Raw genomic sequence first — 25,936 nt, 5'->3', positions numbered from 1 at the left:
ACCCCTGTGATAGATTCTGCTAGTTCAGCCACCTGCGATCTACCAGTACCACCTCAGTGATCCACTAGTAGATCACGATCCAACTTATAAACTAAGGTGTTCAGGAGCTTGATAAAAATCCTGGTGATTTGATTCAACTATATTGAAAAAGAAAACTCCAAAACATGCAGGATTGCGGACCTCCAAGCGGGTTTGCCCACCCTTGCTATAGATTGAGCTAATTTATCCAAAGAATGACCTGTGAGTGTGTAGAGTACGGTTAAAAACCCTCCACCCCCGCCCTCCACCTTCGCGCCGCCCATCATGCAGTGGCGCGCGCGCAACGTCGTGGGAGTGGGTGCTGCTTTTGCGCTGAAATGCTGCTGCTTCTGCTGCTCTTGGGGAGCGTCCAGGATGGGATAGTCTCGTCCAGTCCGTGTTGCCCCGGGCATTGATACAGGTTTTTCTTTTCCCGGATCGGGACCTGGAGCGCAACAAACCAGCTCGCAATCTGCGGATAGCATCATGTCGACCGACAAAGGTGCACATCTTTGATAAATCCAGCCGGGAGAATTAAGTCGCCGTTGTGGCTTCATGGAGGACACAATTTACCGGTACTGAGGTAGAGCATTCCCTGGCCGAGGGAGCAGAAAGCAAGAAGTCACTTTGTTTCTTCTTTTTTTTTTTTTTTTGCAAGGATACCGTTTTTGGTGCATTTGATTTTCAGAATGGATTAAGGAAGGACGTTTTACATTCTTGATTAGGAGACAGCCGTATCCGAGACACTGGGGTGTCGTTGGGCGGCAAGGGCCCGTTTCTTCTTCCTGTGGAACCGAGGAGGACACCGGAGAAGGGGGAAGAAGGGAGGGGTATTCCGGGTAGCCGACACCGGGCAAAGCGGCTCGATGAGGAGGGAGAGCCCTGCTGAGCCCAGCCGGTGTAGAGAGAGAGACAGGACCAGTGGTGGGCCAGTTTGGAAGTTTGGATGCATATGACCATAACCACCATGATTTTTATGATTCTGGGTGCTTCAGTCGTAATGGTAAGACACACACCCAAACATGCCCCCTCACTTCTTGACGGGGGCGTTCTATACTAAATCAATTAGAATGTAAATCAAGTCGAATTAAACGCACTCTCGCAGACGCTGAATTTAAGTTTGGTTGCCTTTATAATCACCATCCATCATAAATAAATAATCCATAATCAGCCTTGCCCCCTCCTCCGCCTTCTTCTCCCATCCTCCTCCTTCTGCTCATCTTGAAACCTGGAGGGTCTCCTTTTTTTTAAAAAATAAATCCTCTCCTAGTGAGATTTTTTCTTCCGTTTTTGTTTTCCAAATCCTTTTTTCTACTCGTCATGGCCCAGCTGACTAGCATATGTGTTTTCAGGCGATCGCCTGTTTAATGGACATGAACGCACTACTGGATCGCTTTCACAACTACATCTTGCCACATCTACGAGGGGAGGACCGCGTCTGTCACTGCAACTGTGGGAGGTAATAAACGCCGTCGTATGCGTATGATTGCGTACGATTCCTTTTCGACGCTTTCCCCGTCGATTTCTAAAGAGGCGGCCTGCGGGGGGAGTTGTGGGTGCAATGGAGCTCTGCAAAGCTGTCTGCTGTCTCTTTTTATTGCAACACAGTAAAGCGTGCACTTGCGTTCGAGGCGTGTTTCGCATGCGTCGACTGTGCGCCTTTTGCTGCATGCAGCCTCCCCAAGGTGTGTATTGGAGGCGCCATAAATAGGTGATGGAGCGTGAGCTTAAAGTGCACATGCACTCTTACTGGGCTTCAGAAATGGAGCTAGAGACGATAAATGGCGTTAGGATGAGGCAGAAGATGTGCTAAGAGATAGAGTGTGTATTTTTGAGTGTTATGACGGGGACAGCAGCAGCAACAGCTGAGCAATCAACTCAACCATGTACTCGTTAATGTGCGCGAGAATGCATTTCTATTAACGGGAAGGGTGTCACATACTGCAGGGCAGACATTGTCCTGTTTTCTGGGCTGTTGCATTCATTCACACATTATGTGATATTACAACAGCAAGCTGCATAATTTATAATTGTCACATCAAATAAACCTAGCTTAAGTGACATATGAAGAAAGGTCTAAGCTACCAGACAACATGTTTACAATGTGGATTGCTTTTTCAACAGCAGTGTCTCATTTGTAATTGGTTTTACCTCTTTAAGAAGGTCGTTTTTATCAATGTAGCTTACACTCAAAATGAAGATAGAAGACATAAATGACTTTTAAACTTGCAAGGAAAACTGCAAAGGATTGTGGTAAAACCTTAATGATGCAAAATTCAAAATGGGTTCTGAGCCCCTTATTTTTTATTAAATCTTTTATGTTACAAAAAGCAAATCCGCCCCAAAGGGTGTGTTGGATATGAAAGAACAGCAACATTATCGTCCGATAGTGCCTAATACTCAAAATAACAAACAACAGAGGGGGAATAAAAGTCAAAATCACGATCTGGCATTTTATGCTATCTCCTTTGCAGGTGTCCAATATTGAAAACAGAAACAAGCAGAATAAAATTATCACTTTTCTTAAAGAGGCCTCAAACTGCACTTCTAATAGTTAAAATAAAATACTGTACTATCAAGTTACATTTAAAACATGCATTTCTCACTTAAAAACACACAGTTTCTCATCATTTACTATAACTTCATTAAATATGATAAGTAAAAAAAACGGCAAGTTGACATCACTTAAAAAAAGAGATTTCTAATTCAGTCGCACAGTGTTTTTGTGAGGTATGCTAATTTTTTTTTAATCTGTATCTCTTGTCTTTAAAGTCATGGGTGGGCTTGAGCCTTTTCCAAGGGTTTTAGAACTAGAGCTGGAGTACATCATGAATTTATTGCCAGTCAGCAGCAGGATACAGTTTGACTAACAGTCACACATGTGAAATACAATATAGACATTTTTTTAGTGTCTATGAAGTCTGTCTTTCTTTCTCGCTTTCAAGCTAGGAAACTGACATGTTTTACGCAGTTCCTTACCACACATTTAAACCAATTTCAAGAGATGTTGGCCAGTCTGAAGCTGACAGCAATGTCACAGCCCGGGGGGGTTGCAGTTGGTCTTCCTTGAATGAGGTCCTAAACCGAGTTTCCACTGGAACACAGCAAGGGGAAAGAAAACATTGTTTCTTGCAGCTAGCGAATATGTTTTGTATTCAGTAAATGCATTGCATCGATGATATTTAAATTGACTCGTCGTACAAGTGTATTATCGATGTAATCAGGTTTGATTTCATTTAGGATCACATCTAATGTGAACATAACTTGAGGGAATATTGATGTATTTTTAATTGTGAGAAATAATTAATTTGAAATACATTCTTTGTTAAAATGTGAATCAAAATGGTCCATTCCAATCCCTGACAGTCTGAAATGAAATCACTTTCCAGCCCTCCATCATCTATCTTTGGGTAACAGATAAAATAAGCCTATCCCAGTGAATACACTTGAGACTAGCTGCAAGCCATTTACAAGGCACAAATAGACCAACATAAGTGCTATCCTACAATCAAACCTACTGTGGACAATTTTAAGTCATCCATTAATCCATTTTTTTTACCCATTGTGCCAGGGCTCACTAGTGTGACGTGAGACGTTGTCTAGTGTGCCGCAGAAAATTGGCCAAGGTTGTCTTTGTAAAACACCCTGACATTGTCAAATGTATTTGTTTTTGTCCAGTGATCAGCAGGATAACTGTAACAGTCATACATATTAGTTGGTGGCGGCAGATTACTATGATGCACATAATTTTGATGATTTGAATTATTTTCTCATTTTACTAAAAAAAGGTATTACAGCAGATACCTTCTGTTCGTTTTTAGTATTATGTTATTTTTATAGAAGAAAAATATCAAATATATTAAATATAATATTAAATTATTTGGGTCGGCAATGGCTAAGGAGGTAGAGCGCTCGTCTTGGGATCAAGAGGTTGCAGGTTTGATCCCCGGCTCCTCCGTGTCATATGTCAAAGTGTCCCTGGGCAAGACACTGAATCTCTAATGCCGCAGATCGCAGGTAGTTGCCTTGCAATGATGACACTGCTATCGGTTAGTTAGTGTGTAAAAAGGAAACGTGTGAAGCACATTGTACAGCGCTTTGCGAGGTCTTCATTGACTCAAAAAGCACTATATAAATGCAGAACATTTACAAAAAAGGTTAAAATAATATTATTATCCCAAATTACCGCAAAATTATTGACCAAAATGAATAACCTGTTCTACCCGCTGAGCCATGACAGCCACAAATTATAAGAAACACTTTATGCTCTCAATTAAGATAACCTGATAATTTATTCTTTAAAAAACAAACACAAAACTGGTACCCGGAATCCAATAGTGAACGTTTTTTAAGATTTGGAACGAAAAAAATCGTGCCTTTTCTCAAAAAGTTTGGGAAGTTTGGGAAGAGGAAAAACTCGCGTGAATAAAGGGGAAAAAAAGCAAACACCACGCCAACATGTCTCTTGTACTTTTTATCAAATGTCACTGTTCAAGTTATAGAACAGGGTGGCATGGTGGGTGGGTGGTTAGTGCGCAGAGCCACGTTGCCAAGGTCCAGGGTCCGATTCGTGGGCTTTCTCCGGGCACCCAGATTTCCTCCCTCATTCCAAAAATCTGTGTGTCAGGTTAATTGGCCGGTACAAATTGTCCCTCAGTGTGAAGAACGAGTGGGTTGTATGTCTTTGTGTGTCCTGCGACTGGCTGGCAACCACTTCAGGGTGTCCCCTGCCCACTGCCCGAAGTCAGCTGCGATGGGCTCCAGCAACCCCGTGAACCTACAGAGGATAAGCGGTGATGAAAATGGATAGAGGGAAGTTATGGAACAAAACTTTTTAATCACTATATAATTGATATCGGAGATTGGATCGACCCAGAAACCAAACAAATGTTATAGATAAAGTGGTAATTTTAATATTTTTTGCTGTCTTTATAAAAAAAAAAAAAACCTTAAGTAATACTTAAAAGCAGTGTAAAATTCAGGACTAAACTTGTGTGTAAACCTGTAAATGAGGCACCCCTTGTATCAGCAAAACTGAACAGAGGCAGGTTAGACCTGGTGTTTGTCAATGTAATTTCATACTGTTGGTGTGGCACAGAGTAAAATGATACCTCACGTAGAATGATCATAATATCAATGACCATAATAATGTTAATCCTGTGGTGGGTCTTGGGCAAGTACAGCCTAGTGGGGTGCATCCTTTTCCAGGCCAAGAAATGTTTCCACCCGATCTCGAACCAAGGACCTTTTTCGTATTAGGCAAATGTGCTAAAATAGATAACATAAACCAATCCATTTTTTCTCGTTTGCATTTACCTGCACAAGTTGTTTTTCATTGTCTTTTTGTTTATAACGAGACAATTTAATCCAATTGGTTATTAAACACACAATATGTGCTCATAGATTTATTAATTAATAATAAATGTAAGAGTAATATTTACCTTTCAGGCAGTAAAATTGATAATTTACATTGAAAAACTCAATGGAATAGGGATACATAAGAAGGTTTTCATTGCATGAAGTTTAATATCTAAAAAATAAAATTGATTTAAAAAAGCATAAACAGAAAAATATAGCCAGCTATTTGAATGTTGCCAAGAAAGATATAGTTTTTATGAGCATACACAGGGACACAGGCTAAGAAATCCAGATGAGTGCAATCATATTGCCATAAACAAAGACTCATATTTTAAATAAAAAAAACATCAGGATGGGGGTTTCCACAAATGTTCTCTTTTTGATTAATGGTATTCAGCAAATTCTGTACAGCTAAAGTGGTGTGTGGCGACAACCAGCGGACATATTTAAAACTACAGGTCATCGTTTGATTAGAAGCGGCTATCTTTTTTCTGCATCTCTCAGAAACTTCTCGCAGGCCGAATTAGATGTAAATGTAATGTAAATGGTCTGTATTTATATTGCGCTTTTCAAGTCAATGAAGACCTCCCAAAGCGCTTTACAATGTGCTTCACACTTTTCCTTTTTACACACTAGCAGTGTCAGCCATGCAAGGCAACTACCTGCTTATCGGGGGCATTAGGGATTCAGTGTCTTGCCTAAAGACACTTCGACTTAAGACGGAAGAGCCGGGAATCCAACCTGAAATCTCTTTATCCCAAGACGATCGCTTTACCTCCTGAGCTAATGCTGGCGGGCCTGATACAGTCCGCAGGCCTTAGTTTGGCGACCCCTGATCAAAAGGGACAGTGTGTATTGTTCAATTCAATTCATGGTCTAGGCAAAAACTTTTTTCATTAAAAAACAGTATTGATTTTAATACTGTGCAAAAATACGCGAAATATGATATAAATGTTCATTTTTTATAATACTCTTGGGTTGAGGAATTTTCATTTATTTAACATATCATGAGCCTCATTTAGAGGGAGCTGACATAATTGTCTGCCATCTTGCTGGTACAGGTAACGATAAAACAAAACCCTTGCAAAAAGGCTGGGCAAAGAATGTGAAGAAAATGGTGCGCTTGTTCACTTTGTGTCTCAAAGTTTCTATTCTTCCTTGTGCTTTTCACCACTCAGTTTTGGTTGCACGGCACACAGCGACATCTTGTGGTCGAATAGTACCCACTGCTTTCTTAAGAAAAACGCTGATTAATTACATGAATAAATACAGGTTTCACATAATATGTTTTGGATCTTTTAAGTACAGCTTATAGTCATGATATTTGTTTAAAATTTAAGGCCCCTACATTAGAATAAATGGATGGACGATTCCTTTACCTCATATTACCTGATTACGGTATGCACACAAATGCTGCAGCCTGCCCAGTTTCTATTTGGCCAGATTTTTGGGTCCATACATTCTCTTGCCCATCTGAGGAATGTGGTCGTGTCCCTGCACAACTCACCTTGTCAGCTTGGACGACATATCCAGTGTCATTTTATGACCTCGTTGTTATGAGATGAAATATGGATTAGCTTTGTACGTTTTGAAATGACATTGTACACATTTTGAAAGCATCTTACTATTGCTTAAACATTGAAAAAATTATGGAATAAAACCTAAAAAATCTTTAAAGTTGGGGTGTGTATTTCGAGGTGTTCTTAAAAAGTTTAGAATTAAATATTTTCTCTGTTAGGTATGTGTTAACAATGACCAACTGAGTTCAAAGAGCCTTTAAGTATCTATCTGCTTTTATCTTTCATCATCTGTGTTCTGGTCACGGAGTGCAGTAGACTAGAGGAAAGGAGGCGGGGGGTAGGAGGAGAGTGATTTCACATGCGTGCGCAAGATTTTCTTTAATTCTAGGATGAAAATGGTGAGAGTAAGAAAATGACTGTTTCAAATACAGTTCAAATGCAAACCCAAACCCCCCCCAAAAATGAAGAAAGAAGAGTCTAAGAGAAACACATACGTGCAAGTGCCATTCAAGCAGCTTGACAGAGGCTGTAATGATGATTTTAGTCACAAAAAGGCATCAGAAAGTGGAATATTCGAAATTACGGACACCACCTTGAAAGTGGGTTTTCCTTTTAATCATGGTTAAAAATGTAGAAATAAGATATTTGGTGTATATAATTTTAAATCCAGTATGCTATATACTGTCCATATATGTACAATTAATCAAGAAAACGATCAAGAAGCAATTTATTTGTTGTGTAAATATTCAAGACCAGCAATTCTTATCAAAGCTTTTTAATGCTTTATTATAAAAAGATAAGGTTAATACAATTGATACTAAATAAACAATATACATATCCTGCTTATTAAGAAGCTAATATACAGTACTTTATGAAAAACATTAGTGTATTGATTGACATTTTTAAAAAATGTCTCTTTGTTTAGAACAGAAAGAGAAAAAGGGTTGACGGGTAAAATTTCCATTGACTGCTTAAACCCTTTTCGCAATAATATTTTGTATACGTGTATATATTAAACACTCACGTTTTGACTTGTGTGTTCTAAATATACTACGTAAACGTAATTTACTCATTTCATACAAATATTATTTACTGATACTTTCAGACGTATCATGTTCATTTTATAGATACAATGCAAAATGTTTAGATACAATTTGGATGTAAAATTAAGTATTGAATTGTGGACAAATATTTGTTTACATACCTCAACTATCTTGGAAAATCAGATTTGTGTGAGTGTATATGTGTCTGGGATTGTAGGTGACTTCTAGGCTCCGAAGCGACTTAACAGATTTTCGTGAAACTTTACACAGTTGTATGTTATGCATTAGTATCCTTAGCTAGGTCTTGTGTCAAGGTACCCACAATAAATACCAACAAAATCAATAAACATCTGCCCTCATGTGGTCTGCTTCTCCGGGGTCTCTCAAGCCCCCAGGTGAACAAATTGGGTTCTGGAGCTCCTGCCCACAGATCACTCCAATCAGACAAATCCAACGCTCTTTTGGCTCAGCGTTGCTGGGCAATTCTGATTGTTAATTGCAAATTGTAATATGAAATTTGGGGATTTCTGTGGTAAAAATTTTCAGCATATTCTAATAAAATTTAAGTATTTGAATTTGATGGAGGAAAAGATTGTTTAGTGCAGAAAATCACTTGTTTACGTCAAGTTAAACCTTTTTAACGATGAAGTATTCAATTCAAGTTAAGATTGGTCAGTCTGTATTCTATGCCCTAATTACAATTCTATAAAAGGTACCCCATGAAGCATTGCAATTTCATACAGGGTCCAATTAAGTTTAGTTGTTTCTAAATTACACCTCAGTGACAATTTTTACCAACAGAATGAATGATATGGTCTTCAGCAGGGGTTTCCAGCCTTTTTCAATCTGAAAGCTACTTTTTGTTACTTATTAGCACAATGGGCACCCAGTTTTATATGCATTTCTAAAATGAGAACTTGTGATGTTGTTATTACTATGTTGTTACTATGTCTTTACCAGGTTAGTTATTTGAAGTAGGAATAAATAGACTCAGTTTACCACTAAGAATCATTTTGCTAGAAAATCACTGTATCGTAACAGTGGTTAGCTATTTTCAGAACAAATCTGCAGGCACCTTGGCTATCCACAGGGGGCACCCTGCCACGCTGGAGACCCCTACAGATCTACAATCTTATACCTCCCAAATCTTGACTTTCATAAGCCCCAAAACACTTACATTGTATCATCAAAAAGAAAAAAAGCCCCTTTCAATACTTAAGCTTGTTCCATAATTTTATGAAAAATAACTCTCGTGAGTGCAGACTGACAAATAGTGTAGATTTTATTTTCAAATATATATTTTTTTGGACAAATTCTGACTTGTAAGTTTTCCGCCTGAAGCTAGCGATATGCATTTAAAGGGGAAACCAAACTTGTGTGAGCTGACAAAACAATGAAATGATGACTTGAGATTCATCAAACAATCAGGAAGAACAAACGACAAAAGACTTGAGGGCCTTCCACCAAATAGAACAAGACTATAGAGACTTCATGGAAAGTAAGAAGAAAAAAATTTAAGTGAGTACACCAGGGAGTGCACAAGGGAATACCGGGCAGGTGGGAGGGAGTTTTTAATCTTGATAGTATGCTCAGTGCAGTGTTGGAGCGGTTATTGTGAAATTTCATGTATCCCTTGCGCTACCTGCAGTAGTTTTGGGAAGAATTTTTCAGTAGTCAGCAGTGTGTGCTTTGTTTTTGTTGGAACAGTGAATCTCTAACAAGCAAATTACATCTTCTACTTTGCAGAGGGACATTATTTACATTCAATGACAACATTTCAATAGGAAATACATCCTTTTTTTTGTCTATTTATATATGCAAATTATCTTGTAACACACACACACACACACAAAGAAACACATTTTGTTTTTTAATACAACGGCAATTAGATGTGGTTCAGACGATTTATCCATCCATCCATGCATTATCTGCAATGCTTGTCCTCAGTAGGGTCGCGGGGGTGCCGGAGCCCATCCCAGCTATCTTCGGGCAGTGGGCAGGGGACACCCTTAACTGGTTGCACACAGATACATACAACTCACCGGTTTATTCACACCTAGGGACAATTTGGACCGGCCAATTAACCTGACACGCATGTTTTTGGAATGTGGGAGGAAACAGGAATGCCCGGAGGAAACCCATGCAAGCATGGGGAGAACATGCAAACTCTGTACAAGAAGTCTGGCAGCTGAATTTAATCCCGTGGCCTCAGAACTGTGCCGCTGATGCGCTAACCACTTAGCTGCCGTTCCTCCAAAGATTTAATAAAAGCAAAATAGTTTTTGGTCTCCTAATGATTGTTTTGCCCAGTTTCATTGTTTTGATTCATTTCTTTATTCACAACAGTGCTTCTTTGCATAATTTAAACTACCTCATTTTAAACGTTGAGGAAAAATATAGTGAAATGAGATTTTTTTTAAAAAGTTAAATTCTAATCACCCTAGCGTTTTGCCAACAGAACTAAATACTTTTACAAAGAAATATTACTATTTTTTCCCCCCTCATGTACTTTATAATTCGCTTGCTTTTTTTACATGAGTTTTTGCTGTAATAATGGTGAGAATGTATATTAAATTATTTGTCTGTCAATGCGCCCGGACCAGCTTTAGCGCACTTTTCATCCAAAGAAAGATGGAATATATTTGAGGTACAAAAAAGGTTGGAGTTTAGATATTGATGATGTTAACAGAGTTATATATACTGCGGTGGGCATATAGAGATTTCCTAACTTATTGCCAGCAACTGTGTTTTTGTATCTTCAATCTTGTCTTAAATACAGGATGTTTCAAAATGGTTGACCCAATTGTCATATCTCCGAAAATACTCGATGGATCTCAATTAAACAAAATATACTTTATGTTGACATACGTTTATAGGTTGTATTTACAAAGAAAAGTACAAATATTTTTTGGTTCTACCACAGATTTTTAATAAATCTTCAACATGAGTGCCACCTGTGACCCTGCACACGTCAATTTTGTATTTGAGCTTGTGCCAAACTCGCATAAGCACCCCTTTTCTCAACATTTTTGGTGCCAAGTCCTTATTTGTTTTGTAGTTGGTGCCTTCTCTAACTAATTTGTGTACATTTTATTTGGTTACTGAGCCACAGCATACTCTAACTCACAAAATCCTTTTCTTGAAAAGCATTTCGTACCTAAAAAGATAAAAATTCCATAGTGTATGTTCCTCAAGAAATCTTTAAACCTTTCTGCAGAAGCTGTGGAAAATTTGTGCTAATTCCAAAGAAAATTTTCGAATTTTTGGAACGATGTAATTCTTGGGGGGGCCGTATTTAGAACATATCCATAATATACTGGTTTCCAGGCAGTCTACCCGGGACGCTCACACACAGACAAACATTTCACACTCACTCACTCCTTGGGGCAATTTGGCGTTACCAATCAACCTGCCATGCTTGTTTTTTGGGAATTGGGAGGAAACTGGAATGTCCGGGTAAACCCCAAACGGACATTGGGAGAGCATGCAAACTTTACACAGGGAGGACCATAACTGAAATGGAACAAATGTATCAGTGATGCACACTTGCTAACCATGCTCTGTAATACAATACAAATTTAACAGGAATCTGTCTCTCCCTACAGACATCACGTGCACTATGTCATTCCATACGATGGGGACCATTCCCTGGTGGACTCCTCAGAGAACTACTTTGTAAGTGACAGTGTGACCAAGCAGGAGATGGACTTGATGCTGGGTCTGCTGCTGGGCTTCTGCATCAGCTGGCTCTTGCTGTGGCTGGATGGTGTCTTGCATTGCGCCGTCAGAGCCTGGAGGTCGAGCCGCTACTTTGGTAAGAAGTGATGTGGTTCTAGACCCACTGTGCTCACACCGCAAGAAATTCGATAAATGTCGCTTTGATGGTTCTGACAGTGTGTTTAAACCTTAGTAGACACTCAAATAATGGGAGAAGACATCAATGGATTTTGAACTTGAAAGGAGGTTGGGAAGAGAAGCCTTTAGATAAGGAATTCAAACCTCTCTTTGAGAAATAAGGAAAAATATAAAAAACTGTAATAATAGACAAAGTAACAAACAGACCTGGAAACTCTGCCGACTTCTTTGCTGGTGTCCAATTGTAAAAACAGAATAAACAACAAAATTACCATTCCCACCTTTTCTTATTACACCCAAGAAGCAAATAAATAACATTTTTTTTTTTTACTGTAACATACAACAAATGTCTTATTTAGCAAATGGTATGCAAACTAGGTTGAACGTTAATTACTCCCTTATGCTGGTTTGAAATTCAAACAAATCTTATCTGAGGAAATAAAATAACAATGATTTAAGAAAGATATGCATAAGCTATAACTTACTGTCTAGGACATTTATCACTTTACAGCACTAACCTTTGAGGCTCATTTGACAAATTCTGGTATCATGTTGTGTTTAAAACAGCAAAATATTGCAGATCTATTAAGTGGAACCCTATAAAAACCATTGTTGTCCTCACAGAAATGTTGTTTTTAAAAGGTAATAGTGAAAAATAAGTTCCTAAAGTTACAGGTTGAGTTGATATTTAGTAAGACAAAAGACAAACTACGGTGCGCACATGTTACTTCCCTCTGTTAAGTAAGGCTTTGCTAAAATGACTATAACGGGGATGCTAATCTTTAGCTTGCAAGTCTCCTGCAATTCTCAGTGTATGTAAGCATTCAGTTAGTGGGCCAGTTTTAAGCATATGGTTATGGCAGTGTATTAGTGTTGAAAATGTTCTTTAAAAATCCTTAATGACACATTACCATCTTGAAATGTGTCGCCTCTCATTTGAATAAAATAACCATTAGCCAAACCTGACATTGCACGTGTAGCTAGGATACATGTGAATGGTAACGAATACAAAAACTTGCAACATCACTGGAGCGGGTAAACAAGTGGAAAAATCTCACTCAGGAGACGGCAAATAAACAGCTCAACTAAAGCTATACAATTCTTTTGGACATTTTAGGCAGAACAAGTCTGATTTTCAGTCCAAGTGGTTTAGTGTGTGCGAAAGAGATTTAAAAGCTTCAACAGTTAAGGTTAATTTAAGAAACTTATAAAACAACAATCACTTTGTTGCATATTTTTGGGAAGTTTGAGAGCAAGACGCTACTAAAGCTACACATAAAGGTTATAAAACAATAACAAATGTTGAAGCTTTGGTTTACAGTCCGAAACTTTTGTGAGAATAAAAATGTGTCTCACATATCCTCAAGACAAATGCTGTTAGACATAGCAGACTTGACATTTACATTTCTTGAAGGGTCCAGTAGATACCACAGAACAGTTTTATAGCACACATGCGGAGAGAAGAGACACTTGATCTAGCTAATGATTATGTGCTGTCAAAACAACGGCTCATTTTTCGGAACAACCTTGTCAGTTCTGATGTTGCTCAAAGTGGTGCTTTGTGAGCGACATCTGACTTTGGAAGAATTATTTATATTTCTTACTTTTTGAGGTATTTTTTCTGGGTTCCTCAACCACAATGTATGATAAGAGTTCATTCCGGTCCCTCAAAAGTGAATTCCTGTCCGTAAATCCATTCATTCATTCATTTACATCCTCTAGTGCTCTGGACTGGCTGCCAGTCAACAGTAGGGCACAAATAAAGACAGACAATCCCTCACTCCCACATTCAGGCCATTAAATCAGGCCAGTGAATTCCTTTACCCGAAGTGACAGTCCATTGCCCCGTTGGACTAATTGTGACTCCAGCCCCTTTAACTCTCTTTGGATTCCAAAAAGTACCTCGACTTTTCCTAAGTGGCTTGCATTTGACCTGCCGTGAGGCATCATTTCTGCTTTTCACTCAAAGTCAGCGATGCTCACTCCTCCTCTCTCCGTTCTGAATTGAATAAGCATCATGGAAAAATAATGTTTATGTTCTGAAACTAAAAAACGTACTATCATGGAACCACGCAAATAACACACAAAGATGTACATGTCAGTATTACAATTGTAGGTGCATTATATGAGGTGCCTCGTAATGACGTAAGCGGGGTGCCAAGTGTCGCAATATTGTGTTAGTTACAGTTGGAGTTCGAGTGTGTTTGATAAACTTGTGCTTACGTTGTCGCTTCAATGAGAAGCAATCTAGAACCCTCTCAAAACGACACGCTATATTTGTGGCTTTGGTGTTTTTGTTTTGGAATTTTTTTTCACCTTTTTTAGGAAATTTACCCAGCATGTTAGTTGGCTGAGCTAGCCTGTACGGTGAAGCGGCATGTTGTGCTACATGAAGCAAAATTCTATGGATTTTATGAACTCAGACATGGACAATAACTTGTACAGGAAACTGCCACCTGGACTGAGGGTAGGAGTGGCGTACAAGTTGACCTCCCAACGCCATTTCGTGGGGATGGTGATAAGCCTTTTGCCACATGGGTGAAGCAGTTTAAGGTCGTTGTCCGTTTGAAGGCGAGCGGCGAGTTACTTCATGGCCTTGGCAGTTTATGCTGCTGATCACTCCAGACTCGTGGCCGAATCAGCGGTATACAAAAAGGTGGCTAGAACCAGCTGTCCAGGGTAAATGCCACGAGCAAGGCGCTACTGATCTGGATGAAGCTTTCGTCATTGCGGGACATTGCGAAAGGGCCAGGCAGTCCATGAGGGTAGGCACATTAAGGGCTCCCTACTCACCTGTCCATCTTTCACTGGTGGCCTCCCTGAATTCACCAGCTCACGCTGCCATGGGCTGTAGTTCCAATTCACCCAAAAAGTTAGTTTATGCTTTGGAGCGGCTCAATCCAAGGATGGAGGATTTTCAGAGGGAGGGTAGGGACCTACGATTTCGCACCGGTGAGGAGGACTTTGGGGCCTGCCGGTCCTCTCTTTCGAGTTATCGTGAGCTGATTCCCAGAGGGTGAGTTGAACGACATGTGGTGGTGTTGGCTGCAATTTCACCTCTAGCATCTTGAGGATCAACTGCAGCCCGGCCAGACGTTCTCCCCAGCGTGGATATTCCAAGGAATTTCTCAACCGAGATTGGTCTTGGGGTTTTGGGGTTTTTAAGGGTTATTTATCTATCTTCGTTATTCATTATTCATTATCCGTTATCGGTCAGTTCATAATACGCTACAAAGCCTAGGAGCCGGGACACTTACTCTCAGCCAAAAGGCCAAGCTAAGGTCCTAGCCCTAAAGCCTTGTTGCGATCATTGCGAATGCACCGTTCCCGGAGGTACTGCAATACCGGGCCGATGCGTGGAGTGGACAGAGCAAGCTCTTATTCCATCTCCGGAATGCAAAAATCAAAGCTAAAAGGCCAAGCTAAGGAACTAGCATCAAAGCCAAAAGGCCAAGCTAAGGACCTGGCATCAAGGCCAAATTAAGGTACTAGCATTAAAGCCTAAGGCCAAGCTAAGGACCTAGCATCAAAGCCTTGTGTCAGTGATTGAAATTATGACACAGTCACGAGATTGGTCTTTACATCACCAAGCAGCACTGGAGACACGCCGACAAGATTGTCGCCGCGCCGACAGGGCGACAAGGGCCCAAGAAACGTCGGACAAACTCAGGGAAACCTGCTTAATTTGGCAGCGAGACCAAGATGACAGTATTGTTATCACTGGGTCACAGCGACACCATGGCGGCGGTCCCCGTGGTCACGTCTTGAATGCCAGTCAACAGTCAAAGTACTGCAGACAGTTGAGTGTACATGGGTACTCAGATTGTTGCAAACTGTTACCCTGGTTCTTTGTATGCGGTTGAGTCACCTACTGCATCTTCTACAGTAGGTTCCCATACATCAGGTCAGACTTTATCTACACATTGTCCCACAATGGATCCAACGTGAAGTAACTCAAACAACTGGACTTTGACATTGGTCAAGTTTTGGCTCTATGACTGATATTAGGTAAACAACTGAGGTGGTGGTCCCCACAGTGTTGTTACCTGACATTCTAACATAATTACATGGCACTGTGCTCACAACTCATCATTCATACGGGGGAGTTGTTACATGTGTTAGGAGTGTGTGTTATTGGCCTACCATAGACAATGTCATCGGAACCTGGTGTGGCCAATGTCATGCGTGCCAAAGGAGAAAAGCCCCAGTTCCTCAGCATTGTGCCAACATGCGTACATCGCCTCTCCGATGTGTCACAGCCAACATAATGGGGTCCCCCTAAAACTAAGAGAAACAGTTATGTGTTGCAGTGTTCTCGTTTACCCGCGTCCCTGAGTCCTAGACGCATTATTTTTGCTGGGGATGAAGAAGAAGGATGCCTCTCGTCTCAATAAACTGGCTAGGAAAGCGAGCTCTGTTGTGGGCAAAGAGCTGGACAGCCTAACAACAGTAGCTGAGAGACGGGCACTGGAAAAGCTGCGGTCAATCATGGACAATCCATCGCATCCACTACACAGCATTATCTCCAGACAGAAGAGCAGTTTCAGCGACAGACTGCTGTCACTGTCTTGTACTACGGACAGACTGAAGAAATCTTTTCTTCCTCATGCCATGAGGCTCTTTAACTCTACCCGGCAGAGTAAAAGCCCACAGTAACCACACCACCTACATTGCATATTACCGAATCTTATTGCAATATGTATTCTGTGTAGCACTATTTAGTTATTCTATATAACAGGAGTCGGGAACCTATGGCTCGCGAGCCATATATGGCTCTTTCTATGAGTACCTGTGGCTCAGAAACAAATTTGATTGCATGCAAATTTTCTCCATCTCGTCCAAAACATGAGCTACTAATCCTGTTCAGATACACGCAGAGCCAAACCAAAGCTAACAGTATGACAGTACTTTGCAGTATATATAGGGCACGTTTTTCACTACAATTTACAGTCAAGGTGTCACAAAAAAAAAAAAAAAAAACTCGTTCTGGCTGTACAACGCTAAATAATCCGTTATATAAAACATCACTATATTATCTGTCTTCAGTGTTCAGATACCTTATGATGAATCCACAGAACAAACCGTAAATCCGCCAAAACAACAGAAGAGAACTTGAAGTTTTTTGATTGGGTGAGTGGGAGGGATGGGTGGAGCTATGCAAAAAGTGCAAGCACTCCCTCCCATCTCTCGCCCTACGCCGTCTGCGCCATAGATAAGAACATCAGGCTCCCTGTTTGCAAAATGTTGTGACGTCTATCTATCTATCTATCTATCTATCTATCTATCTATCTATCTATCTATCTATCTATCTATCTATCTATCTATCTATCTATCTATCTATCTATCTATCTATCTATCTATCTATCTATCGTGTCAAATAAACGTGCGTCCCCAGGACGCAACTTTTTTTGACACAAAATTGTCATTTTTACCCGATTACATTTTTTCTAACAAAGATTTACCGCACTCCAAACTTTTCGTCAGGCAGATCCGCTATTGTTGTTTTGGTCTCACGGTTCGAGTTTTCGTCTGCACGCCGATCTCGGCAAACGAGATCTTGTTGCTTTGAGATTATGTCATTGTTGTGGTGGTTGTCGTCGATTTAAGGTGAAAATCAACACAAAATTGGTAATTTCTTCAGTGTCAGTAATAAGTCAAAACATAATACAGAAAGTGATAACAACAGCAATAATTCCGGCACAGAAGAACAGCGGAGAAATTCTTCGGAAGATCGAGGAGGCAAGCAAAACATGTGTGTTGAAGCGAACGATTCGACGAAAGAAAAAAAACAAAAGAATACTCCTAGCATGAAAAGGACTTTTCTGCCAAAATGAACTTAATTATATTCCTGGTTACAATATGAGGAGGATGATAATGGATTGGACCTTGAGAAGGCATTACAACTGTGGCGGGACAGCAAACCAAGAAGAATATATGAACTGAAAAATCTGAATTGATAACTTGCTTTGTACAACCAATTAAATGTGATGATTAAAACAGAATGAAAATATAGATTAATACTTCAGCAATATTATTATGTATAATGTACAATATTGTGAACTGAAAAATGTGAAGTGATAACTGCTTTGTATTACCAATTAACTGTGATGATTAAAATTGAATAAAAATATAGATTCATATAATTATTTCAGCAATAATATTTTGTATAATGTACAATGTTCTTGTGAACTGAAAAATCTTGAAGTCATAACTGATTTGCTTTACCAATAAACTGATGATTAAAACTGAATGAATATATAGATTTATATTATATATTTGTCGCCGATTTACAATTTCAACCTCGATAACACTAAATTTTGGGGACCCATAAATCTCTGATGGGACCCATAGATTTTTGAGCATGCGAGTCCCCGGGACCCATCACTTTTCAGTGGTAAAATGAACACTGCTGTTGGTTGCGGAGGAATCTGGTGAAGTGCACTTCTGCGCTCACCCCATCTGCAGAAAAACAGAGCCTGATCCATCTAAATCCGCCATCACGACTTTCTGCCCGTTTTGATTATGTATATCGGTGAAGTTTTATGTGTCATTTATGATCAACCCACTTTTGTTTTGATAATGAAAAAAAAGAATACCGTTTTTGTCGCTTTGTTTAAAGACTTTTTTTTTTTTTTTTGAAAAAAAACACTTTTGTTGTTCAGTTTTCTCTTTGTGTTTAGGGGGAATGCATGTAGACGCAGAATGTGAGATGTGTCTTAATGACATAAGCGGGGCGCCGATTGTCGCGATAATATGCGAAACTGTGAGATACAGTTGAAATTCTATTGTTTTTAATAAGCGGGTGCCGCTGCTGTCATTTTCCAAAGAGACAGTAAGTGTTTATTTCATTTTTCTTGAACGAGGAGCAATCCAGAAGCCTCTCAAAACAACACGCTACACACTTATTTAACAGCGGAACCTAAGTTTTGTAGAGAAATGGCCCAAAGTCAACATAGCAACTTTGAGGGACATGTGCTTGCTGCCTTTATATTTTGCACTCAAATATTTAGAGGCAGAAGCCTTACTTGTTTGATTACTTTATTTTGTGTGGACAGTAAACAACTCTGATGGAACAATTGACCCAGTTTTTTTTTTTCATTATTTCCGAAAATGATCTGTTCTAAATTTCCTCAAATGTGAGATTAATTCGTGTCATAAACATCTCCCTAAACTTTGAAAATGGAGAGCCTGAAGCCCGAGCCTGCGGAAAAGGTTCTGTCATGTTCCATTTATTTTCTTTTATACAACATCCTGCCTATTTGTGCCAAGTGACTGAATGCATTCCATATTTAGATGCCAAAGCAGATGGTACTCCATAACGTAAAAACATTGTGGATGTTTTATTATCCAGTTCACTGGCTATTGTGGAATCAGAGAGCATATTGAACAGCTACAAGGCAAAAGGAAAATAATGGCACAATAGTTTGATGTTTCACCCTCGTGCCATGCATTTTTGTTGTTATTGTTGACACAATGTATGTTAGTGTACATTATTTGGACCTGAACTTAAAGTTAGATTAGTCAGCCATTTATGAATATTTTTTTACTTCCAACAACTCAAAATATTTGGTGACATCAGACCTATATTTTCTGTCTTTTGTTCTGTGAAGAATCCAGAAGGGTTATTTAATTGTGGCCCTAAATCAGAAGATTATGGCCCTAAATCAGGTTTTAGGACCCCTGCAGAAGATGGACAAATAAATGTAATGACTACAAAATAAATGCAACCTACATAAAATGTTGATACGATTAAAAAAATAATAGTGTCACCTATAATGATAAAAACAATCCAAGCATTAGTGGAGGAAAATATAAAGAAAGAAAGTTTAAACACCACATGATAGTAAGATATTTGCTACTTTGTGTAACGTTTAAATGCCCTTATGTGTATAAACGCGTGTTTTTGCGTGATGCTGGGTCAACCTCATTCAGCCCCAAAGCAATAAAGCAGGTGAGGCTGACAACAACAGGATTTAAGTGTGTGTGTGTGTGCGTGTGTGTGTGCGTGTGTGTGTGTGTGTGTGTGTGTGTGTGTGTGTGTGTGTGTGTGTGTGTGTGTGTGTGTGAGCATATGCAGTTGTGAGTAGTGGAGGAAGCTCCATCATGAAGGCGCTGTCACATCCCCAACCCAGCGCACACACACCACTAGTTCTAAAAATAGAAAAAGAGTGAGTGAACAGCTGGAATGCCAAGTGAGGAAGACACACAAAAACATATACGAGCACATACTGGGATGCCGTGATTGCCTTAAAGCTCATTTTCTTATATGACACATTATGTAATACTTGAAATAATACTATACTGTATAATACTACATACTGTATTTTAAGCCACACCAGATTATAAGACACTCCCCGTCCAAAAACAATGTTTTTTTTGGTGGGGTCATAACTTTTTTCATACATAACCTGTGTCACCTGTTTTTTTATGAATGCATATGTAAAATAGCTTGTATAGTATTTTATTGAAAGGATTTCTGTTATCTTCAATCTCTAACATTTGTTTGTGAAGAACTGGAGAGACTGTTAAACATACCAGAATGCACTATACAAATACGAGTTCCCGGCACTGTAAAAATAGCATGATAATTAGATCATATCTAATGCCCTGTTACATGTAATTTGTACCACTGGTGGTCTAGTGGTGACGTGACGCCACTTTAATCGTCTCTACTCGGGTTCGTTTCCCGTTCCAATACAATGTTTTGCAATTTGGGTCAGCTATGTTAATCAAATTGAGAAATAATTGCACAAATATTACTGTAAAACCTTAAATGGTAACGTATATCTATAATTTCTGTATGCATTTCCAATCTTATCCTGCCTGTTCCGAGGTATTTAGGGCGCACCGGGTTTTAATGCGTACTTTGAGATTCCTGGCCAAATTCTGGGTTTAGGTGTGCCTTGTAGTCTGGAAAATACAGTACAATGTCAATTGTCGACTCCATCCCTAGTTTACCCCCCTTTTCTTTTGGATACCCTTCAGAGCAGTCCTTGTAGACAGCATAGCCCATTCACAGCTATAAATAACTCAACCCCCCCCACCATCTGGCACACACTCCATCCTCACTGAACTTCACCGCCATGGCCGGTGCTCCTTCTCCTAGGCCACCTTATATACTGTAGCTCATCCTTTGGCTGGGCCATTTGCAACCTAGGCACTTTCCTTCTTCTGTGTCTGCGTGGCTTGTCCCGTCTCTTTCACTTTAGAAGCTAGCAAGCGGAAATTTCTACACAAACCATACCTCATTCCCCCCAAAATTACCCTTTCGGTGGCCAAATATGCATCGCGTTCATGTCCCAAATATGATTAGCTCTATGGTGGTACCTCTTTATACGGGATTCATTTGCTCAAGCATCATGCTCGTAGCTTGAATTGCTCATGTAACAAGCAAATTTTCCCGATATGAAAGGCTTAAAAACTATTTGGTCTGCTCATCCAACGGGATCCTGAGTCGTTCCCAGGCCAGCCTAGAGATGTAGTCCCTCCAGCGTGTCCTAGGTCATCTCTGGGGCCTTCTGCCGGCCGGATATAACCGTAACAAAACCCGAGGGGGCGTCCAGGAGGCATCCTTATCAGATACCCGAGCCACCTTAACTAGCTTCTTTAAATGCGGAGGAGCAGCGGTTCTACACTGAGTACCTCCCGGATGACTGAGCTTCTCATCTTATCTCTAACGGAGAGCCCAGCCACCCTGCGGACGAAACACATTTCAGCCACTTGTATCCTGGATCGTGTTCTCTAGGTTATGACCCACAGTTCATGACCATAGGTGAGGGTAGGAATGTACCGGTACTGGTAAATCAAGAGCTTTGCCTTTTGACTTAGCTCCTTCTCTGCCACGGTGGACCGGTACAGGGTTCACATGATGGCGGATGCTGCACCAATCCGTGTGTCGATCTCCCGTTTCAGCCTACCCTCACTTGTAAACTAGATTCCGAGGTACTTGAACTCCACTTGGGGCAAGATCTCATCCCTAACCCGGAAGGAGCATGCGACCATTTTCCGGCTGTGTACCATGGTTTCGGATTGGAGGTGCTAATATTCATCCCGGTTGCTTCACACTCAGCTGTGAGTCGTTCCAGTAAGAGCTGAAGATCACGGTTTGTGGAAGCCAACAGGGCCACATCATCTCCAATAAGGAGACATGCAATACAGAAGCCCTCAAACCGGACCCCTACTCCACCGAAGCTGAGCCTAGAAATTCTATCCATAAAAGTTATGAACAGAATCGGTGACAAAGGGCAGCCCTGGCGGAGTCCAACTTCCACTTGAAACAAATCCAACTTACTGCCGGCAATGCAGACCAAACTCTGGCATTGGGCACACAGGGACTGCACAGACTGTGCTGTACCCCATACTCCCAAAGCACTCCCCACAGGGCTTCCAGAGTAACACGGTCGAATGCCTTCTCCAATACCACAAAACACATGTAGACCGGACGGGCAAACTCCCTTGCCCCCTCAAGGACCCTTCAGAGTGTGTAGAGTTGGTTCACTTTTGCCCAGACGAAAACCACACTGTTCCTTTTGAATCTGTTATATTTATCTATAACGAGGCAAAAATGTTTAATTGACTGTCTGGCTGAAATATCAATTGAACCTTTTATTTATGATAGGATATGTAAAGAGATAAATCCAGGACCTGCCAGTGTGAGTGAGCTCTATTATGCTTTTCTTAATGAAATGTTGTTGGACTGATGATGAAGCTATACGACCTCAGCGACACTGCTCCGAAGTCAGTGCTATAAGTCTTTTTTACGTTGCATAAAAGAGGGAAACTTTAATACGATTGAATCTGGGTCCCTTTGTGCAATTTCTTTCTCTTGGTGTACAAAAAGCTGCAAGGAGTGCTTTTATATTTGAGCGGTCACTTTAGAAACTTATTGTTTTTATGAAATGGTATCTAACTTTCAACTTTGACATCAAAGTTTAAATATGTGCTCTATTCTCTTTTAGATACGCCGTCCTGGTCATGGGTACCGCAATTCTGCAACTTTCGAGAGTTGCGGCGCAGGGCCCAGCTCCGACAATTAGACGACTCCAGCGGCAATATGGTGCACATCAAGCAGAAGCTATACCACAATGGCCACCCAAGCCCCCGTCACCTCTGATTCAACAACAGCATCACATCCCTAGAATCCCCCTAAATCTCAACCTGCCCCACCTCCATCAGCCCCACAGAGAGTCCAAAAAGCAAGTGGGGTGGGGTCTAACATTTTTGGGAGCAGCAAGAAAAAAGACTATTTTAAAGGTGTTATTTTCTGTATAGAGACATTTTCTGTGTTGATTGTTTAACTCGGCATGCTCTTTTAGAACAGGGTACGATGTGGGCAGTATTTGCATTTTTATTTGAGGTAGTAGAATTGTTCCTTTTGGGTGGGTTGGGGGCGGGGGGCGATTGAATATGAATTTGATGGGAGGGTTTTTTGTGATGTTAGAATGCTGCTTGTGTACTGTACATAGGTATAAATATGGAGTTTGGAATCCCTGCATCAGAGCAGACAGGTGAGTCCGTTTTAAACTGGATGTGAAACTATGTGAATTTCTGCCAAAAAAGAGACACAGATTAATTAGCTTTATAGTCAATTTAACTGAATGTATTATTTTTTTCTTCCTTGTAAATATATGAGGGCGAGGGAATTAAAAGGGGTGTGGTTAGGGTTCTCCTTGTACCGTCTCTATCATTTGTGGGAAAACACAAGAGAGCAGACATTAACATTTCACTTCCTCATGAATAATTCCCCATTGATAAAGACTAAAATAAATTATTTCTGATACGACACTATGGATTAAACGACCGTATGAAGTTAATTGAAATATCCTCTTTTAGCATTATTTATGTTCGAAACATCCAGCAGGATCCTAAGATAACTGTAGAGTACTGTACTTCAGCGGTCAGCTACCTTTTCTGTACCACAGATCGATTTATTTATTATAATTACAATAAAAACAATAATTAAAAACAATAATAATAAGCCTAAATCTGTGTTATCACTGAACCACTAAAAATCTACTTGACATTGTACCACCTTATCTCATCTTTTTGATCTTGGAGGTGCACATATTTGATCAATCGTTAAGCAACCATGTTTCTGCTGAACTCTTTCCCATAATGCTCCATTATGTGATAGAGCATTGTAATGATGATATAAAACCTAATGCCATTTACTTTGACCTCTACAACCCTAATAAACTTGTGGCTAGGATAAGGCGCTGTCACCGCCGCGATCGTATTCGATTCCTGTTTCATCCGACGTTGAGCAAATTAGGTCAGCATTATTTGACGACTGATCAATCATAGCTCAATTAGGCGATATACTGCAGTAAAACCTCAGTGTAATGCACACCCAAAGTTTAATTCTATTTTTGGCTGAAAAAAATGCGTGTTCACGAATTATTTTGGTATAAGCAAAAACCAAGGATTTTTCTTCCTTTTTGTGCGGCCCAGTACCGAAGGACGCACAGCTGGTTACCGCTGCTGCACTTCAATAATTATATACTAATATTTTTAGTAATATGTTTTGATAAAACTTATCCCAGAGAAAAAAATTTATTTGGGGCCTGTGATCTCCTCCCCACAAAAAAATCTGCTCACAGTGGCTATTGTTGTCATTAGCTTGGCAGCTCACAAGCTAGCTTGTTGCTAGTTCATCGCTAGCTCATGAGTTCGCTTGTGGCCAAAGCTCTTTTGTTGTGACTCCTGGCGTTGAAATCACCATGCAGCAGCTTAAATATAAACCACACACAGCAACAACTCAGCTGGAAGCTTTTGTGAAAATAATATCCCAACCAACAGTACCATTTTATGTGTTAGACTAACGCATTTCCCCTGTTGAAAACGCCTACCGCTTTTGAACAAAAAACTACTGCTTTTTAAAATTTAAGATTGGGGTGCATAGTTTGGGGTGTCCTTGAAAGGTTGAAAGTATCATTTTTTTTCTCAATAGTAAGTTTGTGTTAACAATGCTCAAGAGCCTTTATTTTTTCCTATCTGCTTTTATCTTACTTTTACCCTCGGTGTTCCGTCTCCAGAGCATTACGCTGGAGGAAGGGAGGCAGGGGCATCGGAAGAAGAGAGTGATCTCATGACAGAACTGGCTGTTCTAGGGTGAAAATGGTGAGTGTAAAAAAATAACAGTTTCAAATACAGTCAAAAAAACAACCCAACCCCCCAAAAAGATGAAAAAAGAGAAGAGTTCATTCAAGTTCTTTTAAGAACATCAAATACTTGAGCAACAAAAGGAGCTTGACAGACGCTGCAATGATAATTTTAGCCAGAAGATGGCAAGTCGGCAAGTTTGAAGTTACCGACTTGTAACTGATGCCATCTTCTGTCTGAAATCTTCATTGCAGCTCCTTTTGTTGAGCGTGCAAGAAGGTGAAAATCTTAGAGCGCTCGAAACAAGTCTTTCGGTTGAATCTTTTGGGGGATTTGGGTCGGTATTTGAACTGTATTGAAACAATCCTTTTCTTACTTTCACCATTTTCATCCCGAAATAAAAGAAAACCATGAGTACGTGCGTTATATCACTCACTCCTCCCGCCTGCCACCCCCTGCCTCTTTCCCTTCAGCGTAATGGGATTCGTGGTCGGAGGATAAAAGCAGATATGCGCGGTGGAAAATTATATCAAATGGCTCTTTGAACTCAGTTGGGCATTGTTAACACATACTTAATATATTTGATTTTAAACTTTTTAAGGAATCCTTAAACCTTTCAACCCACGTTTGAAAAACAACAAAAATATCTTGACTTGAGACTAGTACTTTAGTCTGATGCTGCTTTATTTTAAAGCGTGACTAAGTCTTTTAGTGTGAATAAACCGCTCCAACAATCACATTAGATTTCCGTTTTGGTAAAAGTTGCCACTTCCGGTTTTAAACAAGCACATGTTAGATTTTTTGATATTCTAGAGACTGATTGTGTTTTGCGCCTAAAAATAGAGTGTACAATAGAATCTACCATTTTTAATGTCAAAAGGTTGGCATGTATGTAATACAATGTCAAAAACCTATTAAACTGTATTGAAATTCAGGATGAGTGTATTTTGAGAGAAAGGTAAACAACATTACAAACAACATTACATTCATAAAGCCTTTTCCTGTGATGAGTAAAATTTGGATGATATATTTATTTTCATT

At 39.9% G+C, this 25,936-nt stretch overlaps 1 protein-coding gene and 1 pseudogene across 2 annotated transcripts; one reads left to right on the top strand and one right to left on the bottom strand.

Annotated features, from left to right (window-relative positions):
• The first annotated feature begins 318 nt into the window (after window positions 1–318).
• On the top strand, window positions 319–25,862 carry tmem240a (transmembrane protein 240a). Of its 2 annotated transcripts, none has more exons than XM_088331521.1 (4): window positions 319–520; window positions 1,371–1,477; window positions 11,545–11,753; window positions 22,753–25,862. In XM_088331521.1, the coding sequence occupies exons 2-4, from the start codon at window positions 1,386–1,388 to the stop codon at window positions 22,905–22,907; spliced, it is 456 nt and encodes a 151-aa protein (XP_088187647.1). In that variant the 5' UTR covers window positions 319–520; window positions 1,371–1,385; the 3' UTR covers window positions 22,908–25,862. The 2 variants fall into 2 exon arrangements, with proteins under 2 accessions (XP_088187647.1, XP_088187646.1); XM_088331520.1 differs by having other exon boundaries at window positions 319–1,021.
• LOC148369493 (U2 spliceosomal RNA) lies at window positions 15,106–15,253 on the bottom strand (annotated as a pseudogene).
• Window positions 25,863–25,936: the final 74 nt, after the last annotated feature.

Source organism: Urocampus carinirostris, chromosome 3, assembly GCF_059441175.1.
Source record: "Urocampus carinirostris isolate Australia breed hairy pipefish chromosome 3, RoL_Ucar_1.0, whole genome shotgun sequence".
NCBI classification, from domain to species: domain Eukaryota; kingdom Metazoa; phylum Chordata; class Actinopteri; order Syngnathiformes; family Syngnathidae; genus Urocampus; species Urocampus carinirostris.
Note: the sequence above shows the minus strand (reverse complement) of the source record. Positions and strands in the feature narration are given on the sequence as shown.